General features: G+C 43.4%; 2 protein-coding genes across 7 annotated transcripts in view; one reads left to right on the top strand and one right to left on the bottom strand.

The window, feature by feature from the left end:
* Window positions 1–518: 518 nt before the first annotated feature.
* LOC130019972 (skin secretory protein xP2-like) lies at window positions 519–1,338 on the bottom strand. The gene is made up of 2 exons (XM_056110569.1): window positions 1,236–1,338; window positions 519–1,150 (listed from the first exon to the last, which is right to left on the bottom strand). Exons 1-2 carry the CDS (start codon window positions 1,336–1,338, stop codon window positions 519–521), a joined length of 735 nt encoding a protein of 244 aa, XP_055966544.1.
* The window catches only part of GOLIM4 (golgi integral membrane protein 4), an 85,182-nt gene continuing 65,369 nt past the window's right edge, over window positions 1,299–21,111 (top strand). For 5 of the 6 annotated variants that reach the window (XM_056110755.1, XM_056110754.1, XM_056110752.1 and 2 more), the window contains exon 1: window positions 1,299–1,523. In XM_056110755.1, the coding sequence (XP_055966730.1) occupies window positions 1,337–1,523 (187 nt within the window). In that variant the 5' untranslated portion in view covers window positions 1,299–1,336. The remainder of the gene's footprint in view (window positions 1,524–21,111) is intronic. The other variant, XM_056110756.1, reaches the window with a different exon arrangement.

Raw genomic sequence — 21,111 nt, 5'->3', positions numbered from 1 at the left:
GCCCACTGCACCAGCGGGAGTTAACAGTTGCTCTCATCCACTCTGTAGCAAACACACACACACACACACACACACACACACACACACACACACGGGAGTTAACAGTTGCTCTCATCCACTCTGTAGCAAACACACACACACACACACACACACACACACACACTCTCTCTCTCTCTCTCTCTCTCTCTCTCTCTCTCTCTCTCTCTTCTCCCCTGTGCTCAATCCACAGGGATAGGCGCGCTGCACCAGCAACGTTTTAGCTTCAAGTCCAGACAAATCCCCAGTACACACAAACTCTCCACCTCTCGCCGCGCCGATTCTTTCCACCAAACCGCAACACACTGACACACAGACACACAGACACACAGACTCACTCTCTCTCTCTCACTCTCTCTCTCTCTCTCTCTCAAGTGCGCGCCGCACCCCTTCAGCCTCAAGTCGGGGCAAATCCCCAGTGAAATCTCCAGCGAACCCCAAACTCGCCGCACACACTCACAAACATCCACGTGCGCGCCGCATCACTTAGTTGGGACCAAGTCGGGACAAACCCCGCCCCGGGCCCCGCCGCCGCCGCCGCGGGTCCCCACACAACCGCGCCGCACGTGGGTGCGGCCAGAGACTCGGCCCCTGGCCCGAGCTAGTGCGCGCGAGAAGGGGGCGGCCACGGCCGGAGGTCGGACAGACAGGGCGGGCGTCCAATCGGCCGCGGCACTGCCTCCCCCGGGGGGCGGGAGCGGGGCGCGGCCGGGCCCAATCAGCGGCGAGCCCGAGTGGGACTTCCTCCCGGAATCCCGCTGGCCCGCGGAGCGGGGCCGCGGGTGACACGTAAGTTGGGGCGGCGGCGGCGGCGGCTCAGCCTCAGCCTCAGCGTCGGCCGCGCCGTGCCCAGACCTGCCCCGGCGGCCGAGGTCGGGCCCCGTTCCGCGGCGGCTGCTGAGCGGGAGCCCTCCGTGGACCCGCGCCCGTCCGCTCCGGGCCGAGGGGCCGCCGAGTCGCGCCGCGGGGACCGCCGCGAGGCCCGCGAGCGTCGTCGGGGCGGACTCGGAGCCGCGCGGGCGGGAGGGGGCGAGGCCGGGGGCGGCGTCCGGCGTCCGGCCCGGCTCGCGGCCGCGCCCGAAGCATGCCGAGGGCCCCCGCCCGGGCCCCGGCACTCGCGCAGAGCCGCCCCCGCCCGAGTCCCGCGGCGCCCGGGGGCCGAGCGCGTCGCGCCCCCCGCCGGGCCCCTGCCCCCGCGCCTGCCCCGCGCGTCCGGCCCATGCGGGGCGCGGCCGCCGCCGCCGCCGCCTGCGGTCCCCGCTGCTGAGGCGCCGGCGCGGCCGCGGCGGGCGGCGGGACCATGGGCAACGGGCTGTGCTCCCGAAAGCAGAAGCGCGTCCTGCAGACGCTGCTGCTCCTGGCCGTGGTCTTCGGCTTCCTCTACGGCGCGATGCTCTACTACGAGCTGCAGACGCAGCTGCAGAAAGCCGAGGCGGTGGCGCTCAAGTACCAGCAGCACCAGGACTCGCTCTCCGCCCAGCTGCAAGGTACGGGGCTGGGGGTGGGGGTGGGGGGTGGGGGACCCGCGCGCGACCCGGCCGGGGACGGGAGCCCCCGCCCCCGGACTCGGGCCGCCGCTGCCTTTGGGGTCGGTGGCCTCTGCGCATCTTCGGGAGCTGCAGTTCTTCCGCCCAGCACTTGTCACAGACGCCCCGTTTGCAGTTCAGCCTGGGGGACTCCGCCGGACAAACTTCCCGCCACTTTTGGGGCCTGGTGGCATGACTTTTTTTTTTTGCTTTTTTTTTTTTCTCTTTTTGGGTCACACCCGGCGAGGCACTCATGAATTGTCCCTGGCGATGCTCGGGGATGGGATGCTGGGAATCGAACCCGGGTCGGCCGCGTGCAAGGCAAACTCCCTGGACCCGCAGTGCTATCGCTCCAGCCCGGCGTGACTTTTCTAGAACCGTGTTTTTGTTTTTTGTTTTTCTTTTCCTTCCCGAGTCTGCTCAGACTTAATGATCCAGACGCCTAGAAATGAGACCTGCAAGTTTCTTACCTGTCTGCCCTCTAGGGTGACCTTCGACGCGCTGGGTCGTCCTCTGATTGCCCTTGTTCACCTGCTATGAGTATGATTGGGGGGAGTTGCCGGGGTGGGGGGGGCGGTGGAGTGGGGGCAAGTTTGTTTGCCTTCCCTTTGAGTTGGTCCTAGAGGGAAGGCGTGTGCGAGTGTTTGCTTGGGAAGCAAGATCTGCAGGATGACTTAAGCTTGCTTTCTATTTTCGCATCTCATTTAACGTTAAGTTTCAGAAACATAAATGATGCATGACTGCAAAGTAAGCACCGCGTGGTCCTATTGAAAGCGCAGCCTTCCTGTACGTATTTTTGGAAAGCTTTTACTTCTACTTGTGGTTACTTTTCAGCACTCCTGCAGCCCTCTCCTTCACCCCCAAAAGAAAACAATAATGCCTGGAGTAGTAAAATATTGAGTGTTGCTGATGATGCAAATGTAGCTTATTATTACTGTGAAGATACAAGCTGTGCAAATGGACTTGTCTGTGTCTATACAGATATAAAACAGATGCTTTTTCTTTGCTTCAGCCATAAAAATTAAAGATGAGAGAAATAATACATAATTGATTTATTCGTTGTATTTGCTTTTCCCAATTTAGAAGAGAGGGAAATATTTTTAGCTTACTGTAGCTGGATAACCACAGGCAGTGAGAATATGTGAGTTAGGCTTGGTTCAGAAGGAAAACTTGTTTTGATGTAGTCTCAAGTTTGAAATTCTGTTCCTTTAAGCTTGCTGAAATTGATGAGTTATTGTTCTAGATGTTTATTTATTTACGAATTTACTAAAAACAATTAGCAACCTCCCTCTGAAGTTCAGTACTGTTAGACCACAGAGAAAAGTTCCCATTTAGTGGTAAGAGAGCAGGACTGGATTCTTCACTGGCTGGTGTGGGTATCTGTGGAGGATTAAATGAGGTTGATGTCTCTGTCTCTTGGCTTGATGCTCTGTTCTGCTCACTGGTATATTTCTCCGTTCAGCACAGTCCCTGTCACCCAAGAGGAATGCGTATATATGTATTCAATCAACAAAATTATATTGAATTGTTACTTGATGAATCCCACACAGTTTTGTCTAGCTCCAGTCCTCACTTTGTTTTTCTGCTGCTTTTGAGAACTCAAGTAACAACAACAAAATACTGTTTTTAGAATGCTGATTTGCCAGTGCCAGAACCTGTGATCAAGGTCCCACTTTCTGAAGTCGTGACCTTTTTGAGGGCATTATTTCATTTTGAAAATAATTCTTACTTTCTCCTTTTTCCTTTCTTGGTCGTGGTGCTAAGTGATGGTAGAAGACCATATTTGTTTGGCAGTAGCAGATAAAAAAAAAGTAGTTAATTTGAACGAGTGATCTAAATCTTCTCTTTTAAATTTTTTTTCCTCGATTGTGCTTTCCAAACATTATGCATGAAAATTACTTTCAGACAGGCTGAGATTTTTCTTTTAAAAAATAGATACACGGTTTTGGGGCTGGAGAGATAGTACAGCGGGTAGGGCATTTGCCTTGCACATGGCCGACCCAGGTTCTATTTTCAGCATCCCATATGGTCCCCTGAGCACTGCCAGGAGTGATTTCTGAGTGCAAAGCCAGGAGTAACTCCTGTGCATCACCAGGTGTGACCCCCCCCCAAAAAAAATAGATACACGGTTTTGTAGCATTTATTTTGGATTTCACATCTGCAGGCCATTTACAGATTTTTTTTTTTTTAGTTTTATAGTAGGCAGCTTCTGATTTATTTCAGAGACGAATTGACATTTCATTTAGTACCATTGGCATAGGTAGGTCTTTAGGGTTAATAATTCCCAGTCTTAAGATTATTGTGTGATATCTCTTGACCTGGCTGGAATGAGAGCAGACTTAATTGTGAATAATCTATTAACAACACACACACACACATATACACACTCACACACAGACACAACTTTTGAAAATATGCGAGTGGCTTGATCCTGTAAATCAATCAATTTAGATCATCAGTTTAATAATGGTTTGTAATCAGAGATTATTATTATAATTATTATTTTTGTTTTCTTTTTGGTTCACACCTGGCGATGCACAGGGGTTACTTCCGTCTCTGCATTCAGGAATTACTCCTGGCGGTATTCAGGGGACCATGTAGGATGCTGGGAATTGAACCCAGGTTGGCTGCGTGCAAGGCAAACGCCCTGCCCGCTGTGCGATTGCTCCAGCCCCCATCAGAGATTATTTTGAATGTAGGATAAATCTAACCCCAAATATGTGTTGTCATAGAACAGTCACATAAATGGACATAGTGGGGGTGACATGGGGATCCTTTAATCACTCTTCAACTAAAAATAAATGCCTGCCAGCCTGTCTATATTCTACCCACTCTATTTTATTACCTTAATCACTTACACTTCACTTAACTTCCCGTTAGTCGTCGATTTGCTCGAGCGGGCGCCAGTAACGTCTCCACTTGTCCCTGTCGCGTGCAAGTGTAGCCCAATGGCATCTCTTCGCTCCGGGAACATGAAGGGCCTCAAACCGATCGTTCATGATCTTGACAAAGAAGTCTGACCATCTGGTAGGTGGGCGGCCACGCGGTCTTTTGACATCCCGTGGAATCCAGTCGGTAACAGCTTTAGTCCAGCGGTCGTCTTTAAATCTCATTACGTGACCAGCCCATCTGATTTTGGACACCTTGGCAAATGAGACAGCGACCCTGATTCTTGATCGTCGATGGATGTCAGAACTCCGGATTCTTTCTCTCATTTGAGTGAAACGTGATATTCTCATTCACCTTTTATTACCTTATTTATAGTAAAATATGGGCTACATACTGGTTGTATAAACAGAAAAATCTCCGACCTGCAGTGTTTGACCTTTAAAAAATTTTGAAGGGCTGTAAAGATAGTACTGGGATGTGAGTTTCCAAAGAAAGCGAGGGCATGCGTGGGGGACGAGAGCGTTTGGTGGCCAAGAGCCATTCTCCTGGCCGGCCCAGGGACAGACGAAGGACAGATAGGTTGATGAAGGACTGGGGGAATGGAGAAGCAGGCTGCAGGCTGGTGGGTAGTTTCTCTCTCCTCCCCAGCGTAGTCAGAGATCTCCTTTTACAGCAAAGTCATAGTCAAAGTTTTGGTTGTAGTCCCAGTCATCATAATTCCTTCACCCTTGTCTCCTCATGGACCTCAGAGTCCTCTAGCCTTCCTACCCCTTACAGCATACTTACATAGTAGTCATGAAGGCTGGGGTACACATAGGTGGGTTGAACATTGTCATAACAACAAACAAAGGGAAAGCCACTCCTTCAGGGGAAGCTCTAGGAGATTAACTCAAGGACAAAATCTCATCTGAGGGTTCAACGCTCCATTTTACTAGGAGATCTTATGATATTTCTAATCATTTTATATGAACAATGTAAGAGATAAATTAGGCTTACAGGTTGGCTCTTCCTGGGGACATCTCGCAAAATATCCCAGACTGCAGTCATCAGGCCAGGTTCCCTAGCCCCAGCAAGGTCCTTTTTCAGTTAATTCTTTTTGGGTCATGACAGAGTTTGTCCCATGACAAGCTCTTATTATACTTATGGTGCTTAGCTTGTCCTCTTTCAATGCCAGGGTAGCCTACAGTTTGCCCTATGTTCATCCAGTTCCTTTGTCAGGACCATACTTTTGGAGTGCGAGGAACTAAGGGCAACTGAGGCTTAAGTAAATATAGATGCTCTGGAGTAAATAGTAGTTTGGAGTCAAATAACTCCCATGTTACAAGGCATAGCATAATGGTCTTCCTGTGTCTATACAAAAAGGACATTGCTAAACCATGCAAATGACATAAAGAAAAGTGAAAAAGCAATATAGGGTTATTAGTGCTTGATGCAATTGGGTGTGCTTCAGGGGCACTGTTGTGGGAGTAACTCAATAAACCTAAGCTCCCTGCCGGAAGAGCAAGGACAACCCAATGTTAGCCAACACTGGAGTTAGGACATTTGCATTGCACAAGATTGCTATGGTTTCTGGCAACTCAGATGGTCCCTTGGAGCACACTAGAAGTGGTCTCTGAGCACCACTGGTGTGACCCAAACCTGCCCCCCATTTTTTTAGAGCTACTTTCAAGAGGGCTATGCTTCACTGTCTAATCCACACTGGTGATAGAAAGTTGGGCACCCAGCACCTAGATAAATTAATCTGAGTCTTTGGAATTGACACCCAGATGATAATTTCCCTAATGTTTCAGTGGGTAGGACACTTGTCTTGCACACAGCGGGCCCGGCATGGTCCCTGGCATCCCATATGGTCCCCCAAGCATTGCCAGGTGTAATTCCTCAGTGTAGAGGCAGGAGTAACCCCTGAACGCCACTAAGTGTTAACCAGAAATCAACCAGACAAAAAACAGGAACAAAAACTAATTGAGCTACTTTGTACATTCTGTTGCTTGGCTTCAAAGAAACTCAGACCTGTTTTGTTTTACCCTGTGCCCTGAGCAGTCAGTTCAAAATCTAGCCCTGCAGATCATTCTTTGAACTTAGGTCTCATTTTCCTAGCTTATGTTATGGAGATTAGAATGCCTTATTTTATTAAAACTATTGTGAAGACGAGATAAGACCTATTAAGCTTTTAATACATGTCTGCCACAAAGTAGAAGCTCATCCAAATGATATTTTTCTGTTTCTACATTTATAATGGGTAAATATTTAAAATGGGCAGAATCAGATTTTACGAATAGCTACTGTTCTTATAGTTTCTAAATGAACAGTGAAGAAAGTAGTTTCTAAACCAACGTAAATCTGAAAACTTAGTTTCAAGATGACGCTTAACAATTTAAAATTTGAGAGTCAGTGTATGGGTTACTGATTAGTTCTTCTCTATCAGCCTAGCCAAAAGTAGGCGGCCAGTTTGCATTATTTCTGGGATATAGTGTAACTAAAATTTTTTAAATATGATAAAGGTTCACTCATTCTTGAAAAAAAAATGTTGTTAAGAAATGCCTCCAGGACTTGAGCGAGAGCCTCCCAGGCTGAGCACATGCTTTTCATGGGGGAGGCTGCGGATCAGTACCAGTCCCCACCTGGTACTGAGAGCACTGGCAGAAGTGTCTCCCAAGCAGAGATCCAAGAGTTGCCCTTAAGCACCCCTGTGTGGCTTAAAAAACCAAATCAAACAGATGAGTAAATCCTTCAGCTCAAAGCAGACTTTTAAAATCATTTAATCGTCAGTATTTGGTGTCTGGTATAGAGGAGGTGCTCAAATAAGTAACTGTTATTTTCTGGTTATGAATATACTATACTAGTTAATATGTAAACGGATTGCTCACTATTTGCTAGCTTTAAATGAAGTCCCAGGTAGACTGTACCTTGACTTTTTCTTAACCTCTTCCTTTATTAAGGACTGTTTTCTTCGTTTTTGGGGGAGGGGGGTGGGCTAGTTATGGGGCCACTCTGGCAATACTCAGGGCTCATTCTTGGCTCTGTCTGTGCTCAGGGAATACTCATAGTGGGGACCTTGTTTGGTGCTAGGAGTCTGCTGCATGCTAGGCAAGTGCCTTCGTTTTCTTGAGCCACTAAGGATGATTTCTGATGGGGCTGGTGCAGAGATACAGGTTCAGGTTTCACTGACTCAAGGGATGAGGAAATTGGTGTTGAAGAGATGAAGACTAAAGCCAGTAGCAAAGGATTTCTAGAGATTCCAGAATGTTGGGGTGAGAGAAACGGGGGCTACTCATGATTTATGGCTTCTAAAAGCTCACATTTTGCCTAAAAAGAAACAGTGAAGTGAAAGTGGGTTTTGCACCAGCCAGTCATTTGCATGCTGCTTAGATGTTTATCTGTAGAGTGACCTCTGGGACCAGTGACCTTGACAGTCAATTTCTGGGAACTTTGGTTACTTCATATTAATTGTGTATAACAATGTCGAGCTTGTATGAATTAGAAATGATAAATCTAAAGTGACTAGGACAAATTCTTGAGGTAATCACCACTCCATTAGGCAGTAATGGGACCTAATCTCTGCACCAGGTGATTCTGGGCTGCAGAGTTGAGCTGCTATGTTTACTCAGTCTACCAAGTAATGGTGTTATTAGTTGTGATCTCAGTGTGGCTCTTTTGTGAGCTCTGTCCAAATGGGCAGAAACTTTTATTTGAGTTAGTTTTTTAAAATTTGAATCAGTATTTTCCACCAGTGTGGTAGAAACCCTTTTAAAATTTTAACTCCTTATTTTGTTAAAAAGAGAAAAAAGACCCTAAAATATGTTACATGGTAACAACCCAGTGTGTGTGTTTTTTTTTTAATCTTTGACAAGCAGATGCTCTTGTTTTATTTTTTCTACCTTTACCTTTGAGTGGCTGGAGGCTTTTATAGTTTTAGTTGAAACTGGAAAATTACAGTTTTATTATAAAAGAAAAACACAGGCATACTTTTTTTTTCAAAACAGTCATTTGAAGTGAATTTTTCATGATAAATTCTGAAATTTATTGAAAAAAGTTAAATTATTTAGAAAGATATTACACCAAATGACTGGAGAGATGGATACTATAGTGGGTAGGGTACTTGCCTTGTGAGCACCTCCTACCTGGGTTAGGTACTGGGTACCACTTATGCTTCCCGGAGCACTGCCAGGAATGATCTCTAAGTGCAGAGCCAGGAGCAAGCCAGAAGCACTGTTGGGTGTCACCCCCAACACCAAAAAATGAAACAAAAAACCAAAGTAACATCCAATGAATATTTTCCATTTTAGTTATGGCACTTGGCATATCATATGCATTTACTCATTTCAGTTACAGGCTCTTTAATATCAGTCTCACACTCAGAAGAATTTATTAACTTGCCTTTGTCAAGGTATAATATTATAAAACAATATTACAATACTACAACCTTACTGATTTCTAAAGTGTTCTTTTAATAGTGCAGCAGCTTTTTGCAGTATTGCCCTTAAAATTATTTTAGTATCTCATAACCATATTAGTAGTTAGGTGGGTCATGATAAGATTTAGGATCAGAATCATTATTTAATACGGCAAATCCAGTTTAGGACACTGGGGTGTCCTTTTGAATTTTCAGTCAGTGTTTTCCTGACAACTCAAGAAGAAACTCAGTCTGATGTTAAGAATCCCATTTCTGGAGATATTTACTCAGATGTTTTCCTCAGAGAGCAAACCTCAAGCCGCCAACAGCCAGTAGCTAGAATTTAGTTATCATTTTGTTGATTAATTGCAATTACTTTTATAGTTAATCATTCTCTAATTGATGTACATGGTTATTATTTCTATTTATGAATTGTCTTTAAAATTCCTGTTTTGAAGTTTAAGGGGAAAATTAAGTATTTGTGATCCAGAGTACTTACCTTTTTCTGGAGGGGCTTGTTTGGTCACACCATGAGGTGTTGAGGGCTCACCTCTGTGGTCAGGGATCACTGTGTCAGTGTTGAGGAAACACATGCAGCTCTGTGTTCAGCTCCGGATAGCTTTGTACTAACACTGGCCCTCAGAGTACCTATATTTAGAGATTTTGCGGTGTAGAGAAATAACTCGTGTGTTGATTGCCTCCAGGTCTGAAGTTTAAGAAGCATTATATGATCGAATCTGATTCACCAGATCTTACAATTTAGTAATGATGGATGAATCACTTCTAGTGTGTCTCGCTTAGCACGGTTACTCGTTCTGATTTCAGAGTAGTTTCCTCCTCTGCCTGGCTAAGTCTGGAGACCAGGAACACCTTTGTCCTCGCAGAAACAGGTTTCTGTTTCAAATAATGCTATTTCTCAATGCCATATTTGTGTTGTTTCAGTTGTCTAGTGAATGCTTATCGGAGGGGACATACTAGTCTTTATCTTTTACTAAATACCACATTAAATAATAGGCTCATAGCCTGAAGGGATAGAAGCCTAAAATTAATTGTTTCTATAAAAGTATGGTATTAAAAAATGTACAGCTTAAACTGTCTTTCAGATATAAAATGTCACACTGTGATAGTTAATAGGAGTAAAATAAGGACTATCATTTTGAAGGATAAAACATTAGAGTACTTTTGAATGGCAGCATTTTTCTTTTTTTGAGAGTAAATAGATTTTTTAGAAAAATATGTAGTTTAGAAGAATTAAAATTTGTTTCCCATCTTATTTAACACTCCCTCTTTAAGTGGAATTTTTATTACAAAAGTAATTTTGCGAATTAAGGTACTTGAAGCTTTGATATTCTTATATGCTCTTGACAGTAGTACAGTGCTATAAAATACTCTAAACAAAATCAGGCACCTGTTATTTGATTAGTTTTATTGCTACAGAACAATTGATATTAAATATACTTGTTCTTTAGCACTACTTTAGCAATGTACTGCAACTAGTGTACTCAGTAAAGCATGCTTCAGTAATAAAGTATGATTCAGTAATTAAGTATACTTTAGTAGTATGATATTGTAACTCTGTAACTGCTATTGCACCATTGTCAATTTGCTAGCAAATATTGGAGAACCTTATATCCTGTCTATAGGTTTGATGCTGTTAACTATGTTAAATTATACTGATGTGAACTATCATGACGAGAAGATAAAAAAATAAATGGTCTTGACTGTGAAAATGAACATCAGTTCAAAATCTATGAGGCGTCTAAATTTGGTTTAGATGTGGATTAGGCTCCTTGGGTGTTATGTACAACCTCTGTAGTTCTTCCTCTGTATAGTTCAGTGAAACAAGGTAGTGTATCTGACCTCAATGTAAGCACCATCTGGCAGGGGCACGCACAGAATCCCTAGATATTCTTGTCCAAAAGTAGAAAGTGGAAGGCAACTAGGGTTACTGGTCGATATAAAATCTGAAATTCAGGTAGAAAATGTTGATTTCACTTAGGGCTTTCCATCTTTTAAGTCATTCTTTGTCATGGAAGTTGTTTGCATCTGTTTGCAGTTGGGTTCTTGACAGTAGAACTTTGGGATCTGTGATCTTTAATTTTTATTCAGTAATTGTAGTGCTGTTTCTTTCAGTCCGAACTGGCAGTTTTGACCGGTAAAATCTTATCCATAAACTTCCACATGAGTTTATGGATGTTCTGTGAAATTTGTTAGGGTTTACTTTATCAGGGGCTGGAGCGATAGTACAGCGGGTAGGGCGTTCACCTTGCATGTGGCCAACCCGGGTTTGATTCCTCCGCCCCTCTAGGAGAGCCTGGCAGGCTACCGAGAGTATCCTCCCCGCACGGCAGAGCCTGGAAAGCTACCCAGGGCATATTGGATATGCCAAAAACAGTAGCAACAAGTCTCACAATGGAGATGTTACTGGTACCTGCTCAAGAAAATCAGTGAACAACAGGAGGGGAGGACTGTGCTGCAGTGCTACTTTATCAGAGAAAGAAACCTTACCTAGTTTAGATCTTGCAGGTGTATCTTCCCAGAGAGAGGGGACATAATGCTTTAAATTACCCAAAGGTCTTTAGAAAGGATGTGAGAGTCACACCCATAAATTTAATTTATTGGATTCTGTAATCGGTTAAATTGTGCTCTTCAGGAATTCAGAAACCACACCCACAGACCTATCTTTAGACCACTTTGTATCGTATTTTCTGACAGTCCCCTGGATCTTTGCTTGGAAGCTATTTCTTAATTTTAGCTTTGTTAGCGGTCTTGAAAAGCTGAGAATTTTTAGAACTGTTAAGTTCTGCCTTTTTTTAAGTGGAAGAGTCTTGCACTTTTTCTTTTCTAAAAAGATAAATATCTTTGATTTATGGAAAGAACATAATTTTCATAACTTGTACTTTTGATTTGTACTCCTTTGAAGGGCTAGAGTGATCGCACAGTGGGTAGTGTGTTTGCCTTGCATGCGGCCGACACGGCCAACATGGCTGACCTGGGTTCAATTCCTCTGCCCCGCCCCTCGAGAGCCGGCAAACTATTGAGAGTATCGCGCCTGCTTGGCAAAGCCTGGCAAGCTACCTGTGACATATTCAATATGCCAAAAACCAGGAACAAGTCTCACAATAGTGATGTTACTGGTGCCCACTCAAGCAAATCGATGAACAATGGGAGGACAGTGACAGTGACTTCCTTTGAAAGTTAAACATTTTGCAAATTGAGAATTTCCTTGTCATATTAATATGATAAAAATAAAGCATGAAAAGCCACTAAATGTGTTCTGAACATGTTTATGAGATCACTCTTCTAAACAGTTTAATAATTAGAAATATGTAAGATAAATACTCATACTTTCCATTGACTTTCCACTGTACTTTCCTAAATATTTCTGTCAAAGATTAAATGAGAAGTAGAGAATATTTTGTTAAAATATGTTTGAGAACATATTTCACTTAAGAACCAAGAATGTTCTTATCATTGAGAACATGCTGTTGGATTTCTGTGGAACCAGTCAGTTCCTGTCTCCTTCTTTCTGGGTGTCAGGTTGCTGTCATGATTTCATTGTTACTATCTTTGCTTCCTTGCCTTGGACTTCCGCTCTTGGCAGGATTCACCCGGATGCTGTTAATTTCTTGATGTGTCCTCTCATCCATGTACTCCATTGCCCCTTCATCCCCCACCCCCCATCCTCCCACCCTTCCAAATTGGGAAAAAAAATCCATCCATGTTGGACAGTGTAGCACCATAATGTACACTGTGGTTCTTGGGGTGACCTCAGGTAATGTTTTTTCTCTCAGAACCTTTTTGCTTCTGGAATAAGTGTTGCTCCTTTCTGTTGAAGCAATAGTTATTATCTAACTGGAATAATAGTATTTATAAGTGTATGTGAGATCCTTATCTAGAGCCCAAAATAATTTCATCAGACTTTCCCAAGATAGTACTAGTTTGAGTGGAGGCTGAACCCATAAAAGGAGATTGCTTTGTTGCTCTTATGGACCAGCAGTTCTCAAAAGTGCCTCTTTCCTAGCAACAACTCATGTCTTAAGGCCACATTGTTGGTGATTGTGTTTTTCTTAAGGGGGTACTTTTAACGTTTGTTCCTTGGGGGTTCAAGAGCTTTTTCAAAGTATGTAAGTGTTGGGGATTTTTTTGTTGTTATTTATTTTTGCTTTTACCTGTATGTTTGTGTCTTGCCTAACAGGAGCTATAGCTTTCATCAGCAATTGGAAACATAGCACAGCGGGTAGGGCGTTCGCCTTACAAGCGGCCAACATGGCTGACCCGAGTTCGATTCCTCCGCCCCTCTCGGAGAGCCCGGCAAGCTACCGAGAGTATTCAATATGCCAGACACAGTAACAACAAAGTCTCCAATGGAGACGTTACTGGGCCCACTCGAGCAAATCGACGATCAACGGGAGGGCCTTTACCTTTACCTTTACCTAGTCATCTGCAAAAGGACTTTGAAGCACTGCTGTAGGGCAGTTTCTTCCCCTGGAGGTCCTTTCAGGCCTTCTGGAATTTGACTTCCCTGTAAACCTTTTAGAAAGTGGCTGAAATTCTAATAGGGTGTTTAGTGCTTAGTCATATTCTGTCAAAGCTCTATCTATTCTGTACCCTTCTAATTCAAGAAGAATCCTGATTTAGGGTTTAAAGAACACTTAATTCAATTGTATTCCTAGACTGATTCAGGCTCCTCATAGGGAAAGTCAAGCTGAACTGGTCTGAGGACTTGGTCTGGGATTTTTGGTAAAAGCCTCGCTTGCCCTTGGAGCCCAGAGAACTTAGTTTTGGAATCTTTATGTTTTACTGTGTTTATCCAAACAACTATGTAAGTATTGATAAGTAAACTTAACTGTTTAACATATACAATTAGAAGGAAAGAGAAAAGCAATATAGATGTCCCTGGGAGACAGAGTGTCTCCTTGAGTTAATCTCCCCAAGAGAATTGCCTCTGCCAAAATGCTTTACCTCTGTAAATGATCAATCACACCTACAGGCAGGCCTGAACCTCAACCCCTGCAGATGCTCTGTAAGTATGCTAACAGCTCTGCATTAAATGGGCCACGTTCACCATCTGTCTGTGGTCTCCCATCCCTTTGTTCCGCTTCTGGGGAGTCCCAGGGAGGGTCAGCTTCTCTGGGCCACCCAATGCATGTGTCACAGCATCCCCAAACTTCGTGAACGCAGTCTCTAGCCTGGTAGCCTGCCTTACGCTGTCATCTGTCCAGGTCTCTGAGCCTTACCTCTGTTCAGGTGCATGGGTCCCCACCCTGACCCTTCAGTCTGTTCTGGGTGTCTGCAAGGAGAGACTGTGAGAAGGGGGCAGTGAGCCTAATGGGCCCTGCACTTGGCTAGGGGCTTCCTTTTTATCCCCTGCCGTCTACCCCTGGCCTTCCCATCACCTATTTTGATTGGATACCTTCTCAATGGGTTAGATTTAAGGTGATCGACTAAATTAACTCATTTACCTGGTATTCTACCCTTCCACATCTACTGTCACAGTATTGCATGTTTCAAAAATATTGTGTATCTTTAAAATCCATCGATTTGCTCGAGCAGGCCCAGTAACATCTCCATCGTGAGACTTGTTACTGTGTTTGGCATATCGAATATGTTACGGGTAGCTTGCCAGGCTTTGCCATGCGGGCGAGATACTCTCAGTAGCTTGCCGGGCTCTCCGAGAGGGGCGGAGGAATCAAACCTGGCTCTGCCGGGCCAGCTGCGTGCAAGGCAAACGCCCTCCCATTGTGCTATCGCTCCAGCCCTCTAAACAAGCACTGCTCACAAAAAGGACAAAACACCCTGAATAAACAGTTTGATGCTCTCCGTGTTCCTGGAGCGGGTAGATGCCATTGGGCTGTGCTAGCATGCCACAGGGATGAATGGAGACATTACTGGTACCCACTGGAGCAAATTGATAAACAACAGGGATGACAAGTGATTACTTACAAGTTGTTGCCATGAAGAGATAGAATGTAAATAAATTACGCGTTAAACGTAAAAGTTATTGGATTTTTATGACTCTGCTATTTTAGTAACATAGTCGACCTTCTCCAAAGTAACTCACCATTTAATACACTGAGTTTAAGGGCCCAGATGCTGGTACAGTGGGTCAGGTGCTTGCCTTGCATTCAGGCTACCTGGGTTCAATCCCTGGCACCCTGATCCTCTGATCCTGCCAGGAGTAAGTCCTGAGCATTGCTGGGTGTGCCTCAAAAGACAAAATAATAAATATTTGAAAAATACGCTGAGTTTGCAGCAAAAGCATCTGTAGAATATATAATTTTATATAAATTATTTCAGCAAAAACTAGAATAATTTAGAGCAGTGTTTCTCAACTACTGGTGCCTTATAGCCTCCTCGGTACCCCTAAGATTTTCCAAGGAGGGGGTTCAAAGTGAAAAGTATAAGAGAGGTCATCACAGGAACTTTGGACACTAACTGGTCGGCCTTCAAATCTCATTTTCTTTCTCACAGGAGGAAAATGAGATTAGAAGGCAGCCGTGGCTGAAAAAATGGTTGAGAAACTGATTTTGAGCACAGATCGATCGATAAACTTGGACAACTTGCAATTTTTTGTAACCCTCATAATATGTAATATATTTTAATTGCATATTCACTAAGATTCCTATGAAAAAATGAAACTAAATGGAAAAAATTTTAACTATTAGTAAAATTACTGGAAGTTTCTTGCATTTCCTTCTCATAGCTATATATATTTATGCTTTAGGCCCTCAGAAAAACGGGAAAATTTTGTAGAGGAATGAATTTTTTCTGAGTCATCTTGGCACACTTTTTTTTGTGCATAATAGGAAAAGCAATAAGAGAAGACAGCTTCTTTTTCAGTTAGTTTTTTTTTTTTTTTGTCCTTTTAGTGAGCAGTGATGTTTACAGGCCTGGAGTGATAGCACAGTCGTAGGGTGTTTGCCTTGCACGCAGCTGGCTGGCTGAGCCGGGTTCGATTCCTCCGCCCCTCTCAGAGAGCCTGGCAAGCTACCGAGAGTATCTCGCCCGCATAGCAAAGCCTGGCAAGTCACCCATGACCTATTCGATATGCCAAACATAGTAACAACAAGTTTCACGATGGAGACATTACTGAGCCTCCTGGAGCAAATTGATGAACAATGGGAGGATTGTGCTACCCTGCTTGTTTAGAAACTTTAGAGTATGCATATGTAAATTCTTGGGTAGCCCTAACACATGCTTAGGTGGGCTGCTGCTCTCTAAGGATTCATTGTGAGCAGATCTATTTCTAGCTCATCCTCCCAGTTATCAGTAGTCCGAGTTCCTCACTGTCTGCCAGAGTACCCTAGTTTCTCACAGATTATCCACGTATCCTCATGACATGATGCCTTGCTTGCCATGGAGTGAGGGAGCTAAGAGACAGTGTGCTGTCCATAGATTTTTTATCTCCTACTCTTGGAAGTGACTTGACATCCCTTGTACTTGGTGCTACTTCTCAGAGATCAGCCCCAGTGGAGTGTGGACAGGAGTACACGGGTCCAAGAATAGTAGGGAACAATCTGAGGGACTGGGGACTGTGTCAGCCCTGTTACACATGGGCATTGCACACTTTACTTTTCAGAAACTTATGTATTTTTGTGTCTTTATAAGCTTTTTGTATTTTTACCTCTGAGTAATCTATAGAAGTCATGACTTCCTTTCTTTCAATTGAACAGTATACCTTACATAAGCAAGTAAATGTGAGTTTATCCAGTACCATTCTGATACTCTGCATTATTTTTTAAAATTTGTGCTATTATCTGAAAATGCATATTGTATCTCTTGTTTCTGGTATATTGTGTTAGGCATCTTTCTTTATAAAAAGTAATATTATCTCAAAATGAGAAAACTTCCTTCAGTTCTACTTTTTAATTCTTAGCACAGCAGTTTCTGAAAGTAAGTGAATAATAAGTTGCTTGATAAAAGGTTTGTGTTTTCAGGATGTCAAGTTTTAAACACTTAATGTAGAAATTTCCTTGCACAAATCCCTATATTTTAACTTGAGTACTTAGTAAGCATAAAGTTCATTCGTTTAAAAAATACTATGTTTTCTTTCTAGTGTTGGCTGAAAGAGTGAATGAATAAATAAATATGTGACGTCAGCTTGTCTCTAAAAGGCACTGTATACCAAGGTCACAAACAGGCATTTTCTACCCTCAGAGATTTTTCTAAGGAAGAACAGAACTATGGTGTAAGCCATGTGAGAACAAATGAGATAAGGATGAGGAAGAAATTCCTGGGCTAGAAAGTTAGGAACTAGAGAAGACTGCATGAGAGAGTGCCGGCTTGTGATAGGGTCTGGACAGTTATTTTGTGTTAGGATGTTTTCCTCAAGCACACAAATAATATAAGATTTTTTTTAAAAAAAATCACAGCATTTGGTGGAAAAAATAAACAGAAATGGTCAGTTATTTAAATATTAAAAAATCACCTTGCTGAAAACTAGGGAGTGGACTCAGAAGAACAAATGCATGTAAAGCATCTGTGCTTGCTGTCGACCCTGCTCAGTGTGCTGTTCCCCGGCACCGCGGGGGGCTGGCCTTGATGGCCTCAGCTGCCTGGGGGCTAGTAGCATCTCCTCACTTGCCCAAGCACTGGACCATCCGGTCACACTGGGCTGAGTATGGCAACAAATGGCCTCAGAGCGCACTGTGTACAGCTTGGAAGGCGCTTTCCCCTCCAAAAGAGTTGCCCTTCTGGATTGACTAAAAAGATAGGGAGCTGTATTTCAGTTTATTTTGTCATCATATATAGAACATTTTACCCAGATGTTAAATAGCCCTGGGTTAGTGTAATTTTGGAATTAGTTCTTCAAGTAGCGATTATTAGCATTTGTTTTGGGGCTACTCCCGCTGGTGCTCAGTTCTCAGGAATTAGACCTGGTGGTGCTCTGGGGACCATACGGGATGCTGGGAATGAAACCCACGTGCAAGGCAAGCGCTCTACCGCTGTATTATCTTTCCAGCTCCTGATTAGTTTTTTGTAGTATTAGTGGCTGGTTTTTGCTTCTTGCTGTAATTGTTCTGCCTTCCTGCTCTTAAAGTTGCTTCATCTCGTTTTGCTATGAATTTGAAAGTCCACTACCCAAACTTTTAGAATGGTATGTAATAGCAATGTAATAGTAAAAAACAAGGTCATAAAAAGTACAAAAAAACCAAAAGTGAAAATAAGGATATAAGTTTTATATCCTTAAACAAGTTGTTGAATTTTTCTGAAAAAATGGTAGGTCTTTCTTCTAGTGTTGGCTGAAAGAGTGAATGAATAAATATGTGCCGGCTGGCACGCTCCCTGGCAGTATATTTTGAGGGGAGCACACTGTCAGTGCTCAGGGTTACTCCTAGCTCGGCACATAGAAACCACTCCTGGCAGTTCTCCAGAAACCATATGGGATGCCAGATTTGGCCGTGCAAGACCAGTGCCCTGCTTTCTCTCTAGCTCTTCCCTGGAAGTTGATTTCCTTTCTTGCCTTCCTCCTTCCCACCTTCCCAGTCATTCCACCCTCACCTGTTGTGTGGTGATAGATTTCCTGGGACACAGCACCCAGAATGTGTGTCGCTTAGATGATGTCCTGCTTCCCTCAGTCTGTTAGGCTGAAAGTCTATCCTCTGGCGCCTTACGATAATCAGTTTAAATTGGAGAGTATTGAAAGTTGAGTTTTGCTGCAAGCTAGTACCCCTGATTTGACCCTGTAGAAAACCCAGAGTCCTGCTGGCAGTAAAATTTAGCATGTTTTCTAGGTATACTTTAGATTTGATGCACACAGCAGGTTTAACTGCTGTGGGATATTTTACACCCTGCCTCAAATTTACCTTAATGCAATCGAATTGTGACCAAAGGTGGAGTGAATGGGCATTGTAGGTTAACAAAACATTCAGAATAAGGAATTTTTTAATTAAAATAAGTTCTATCATATCCTTGTAATTATTTCTATTTTTCTACTCCCTCGCATATTTTCTTACCCACCCTTGTGACTCATTCACTAGCAAAACTAGTGAACTCTCGTCTTTGCCCGATTGTGTGGCCTGACCCAGAGAGTATCATTTCTTTGTGGGCTTTTTCTTGTTTGTTATTTTCCTCTTGGGCTGATTTTGACCAGCGGCTTGTGGCAAAGTTCCTCCACTTCAGGTTTCTCTTTTTATGTCTGCGGACGTATGTCTCAGTATTGGAGCCCTTGCCTTGCAGGTAAGATGCTATTGATGCTCTGATTTCAATTCTTGGCACCAGGAAGAAAAAATCCTTCCTGCAGCCTGGTTGCACTCTGTCTGCATTTCTTGTATTAATTGTCCTTGCTTTGAACATACTGCTAAAATTCTGCCCGTCTCGTTTTTATTTCTGGTGAGATGATCTAAGTACCTACTATCTGCCATACACTAAATTAGGCTAGTTTCATTATGGCTTGGAAGAATAAGGCTCAGAAAGTCTTGTGTCCAGCATGACAAAGAAATTTGAATACACACTTGCTGATTTCAAGTTTGATTTTTTTTAATTTAATGCAACATCTGGTTGCTTCTGGTATATCAGGATGTTGAGAAACTGAGGATGTGACCCAAAAGGCTTCAGTGGTCCATGCTCAGTCTGTGCCTTCACTGTCCTCTCAGACAACTACTGGAAGTATTGTGGGGAAGATGGACCCCAGGTACCAAGGTCTGGGCCCACCTGGACTCTCTGAAATCACCCTCTGGCCTTTGGAGTGAAAGAAAGCTGTCATCTTTACAACCAAGGTTTTTTTAAAAAAATTAAATGACTTCTCAAAAGTAGCTGTAGCAATTTAGGATTTAAAACTTCCACTCATTAAGAAGAGTAAATTTAATATTAAACACTGGAATGACAGTCTGGCGGGTATGGTGTTTGCCTTGCAGGAGGCCGCTCTGAGTTTGGTTCTGGCATCTCACGGTCCCTTGAGCACCTACCAGGAGTAGTTCCTGAATGTGCAGTGGGAGTACTCCCTGAGCATTGCCAGGTGTGGCTCAGAAACAAAGCCAGGGGCTGGGGCTGTAGTTTAGTGGGTAGGATGTTTGCCTTGCATATGGCTGACGGGGGTTTAGTCCCAGCACCTAGTATGGTCACACAAGCCTGAGCCCACCCGGAGTGGGAGTTCCTGAGTATAGAGCCAGGAGTAAGCTCTGCTAGCTGTGGGCCCCCTTCAAAACTGAAGACCAAAATAAAAATGTCAAGAAGTTGGGGCAAATGCCCTGATTCCAGTTTATTAAGAATATGAATTTAATCTTTGATCAGAAAGATAATAAATCAAAATTTCTTTTTCAAATTAAAGAACCATTTGCCTCTCTGGAAAAGTCACAGACGTTTTCCTTCCCTTTTCTGTTGTCGCTTTTCCTGTCCCTCCCGCTCCCTCCCTGCTCTGCCCTCCAGCCCAGTGCTCTGGGCCTGCTCCTGGCTCAGTACTCAGGGTGCTCCTGGCAGGGAGCCCTGTGCGTTGCAAAAGGTGCAGCCAACTAGCTGCATGCAAGGCTGGAGCATTAACCCTTCTGTCTCTCCGGTCCCTGTTTTTCCCTTTTTAGAACATTTTAAAATCAGCTTAATGGAAATAAAGGTGCTCTCTGTGAATCGAAAAAGATAATATTAGAAGATAAAATTCAAGTCACTTTTAGTTTTCCCTTTTAATCTATATTTGATGAAGTAAATTACTTCAGAGACTTTAATCAAAGCATGCCGTAAATGCCCAGCTGAGGGTTATAAGGAAACTGTGCACTTTCTCCCAATTTGGAACTCCATAATTAAATGCTTGAAGAACAGTCTTGGCAAATTACTTAGCCATTTTCGATCTACTCTTTTTGTTTTTAAACATATTCAAGCTTTTTATTTCTGCCATTTGATGACTGATGAAAGCTGCTATACTAAACCTAATATACAGTTTGAAATAGCTCTCCTGACCACTGTTTGAACCGGCCAGGATAAATGACAACTTCCAGATAATCATATTTAGTATATGCCTTACTAATGATGAGTTAGTAACTTCACCTTTCTATGTAGAGGTTTCATAGTTAAAAACCAGCTAGTTTTATTGCATCAGAGGCATTCTGTAACACTAAAAAAATTAAAATGACAGTGCTAATGGAACTCTTTTAAGCTCTCCTTTAAGTAAATTTAGTGTATTTTAAAGCATGATTTTTTATTTCTCTTAAAAAGTATGTTTTAGGGAGGTCAATGAAAGTGTGCTATTTCAGTCATTAATTTATTTTGCTCAGAAACTGTGAACATCAAAGCAGCACAATTCAAGTGAAATAGGAAATGGAGTAATCTGGTGAA

This window comes from Sorex fumeus, unplaced genomic scaffold, assembly GCF_029834395.1.
Source record: "Sorex fumeus unplaced genomic scaffold, SorFum_2.1 ptg000010l, whole genome shotgun sequence".
Classification (NCBI taxonomy): Eukaryota; Metazoa; Chordata; class Mammalia; order Eulipotyphla; family Soricidae; genus Sorex; species Sorex fumeus.
The sequence above is the reverse complement of the archived record's forward strand: the minus strand, read 5'-3'. Positions and strand labels throughout refer to the sequence as shown.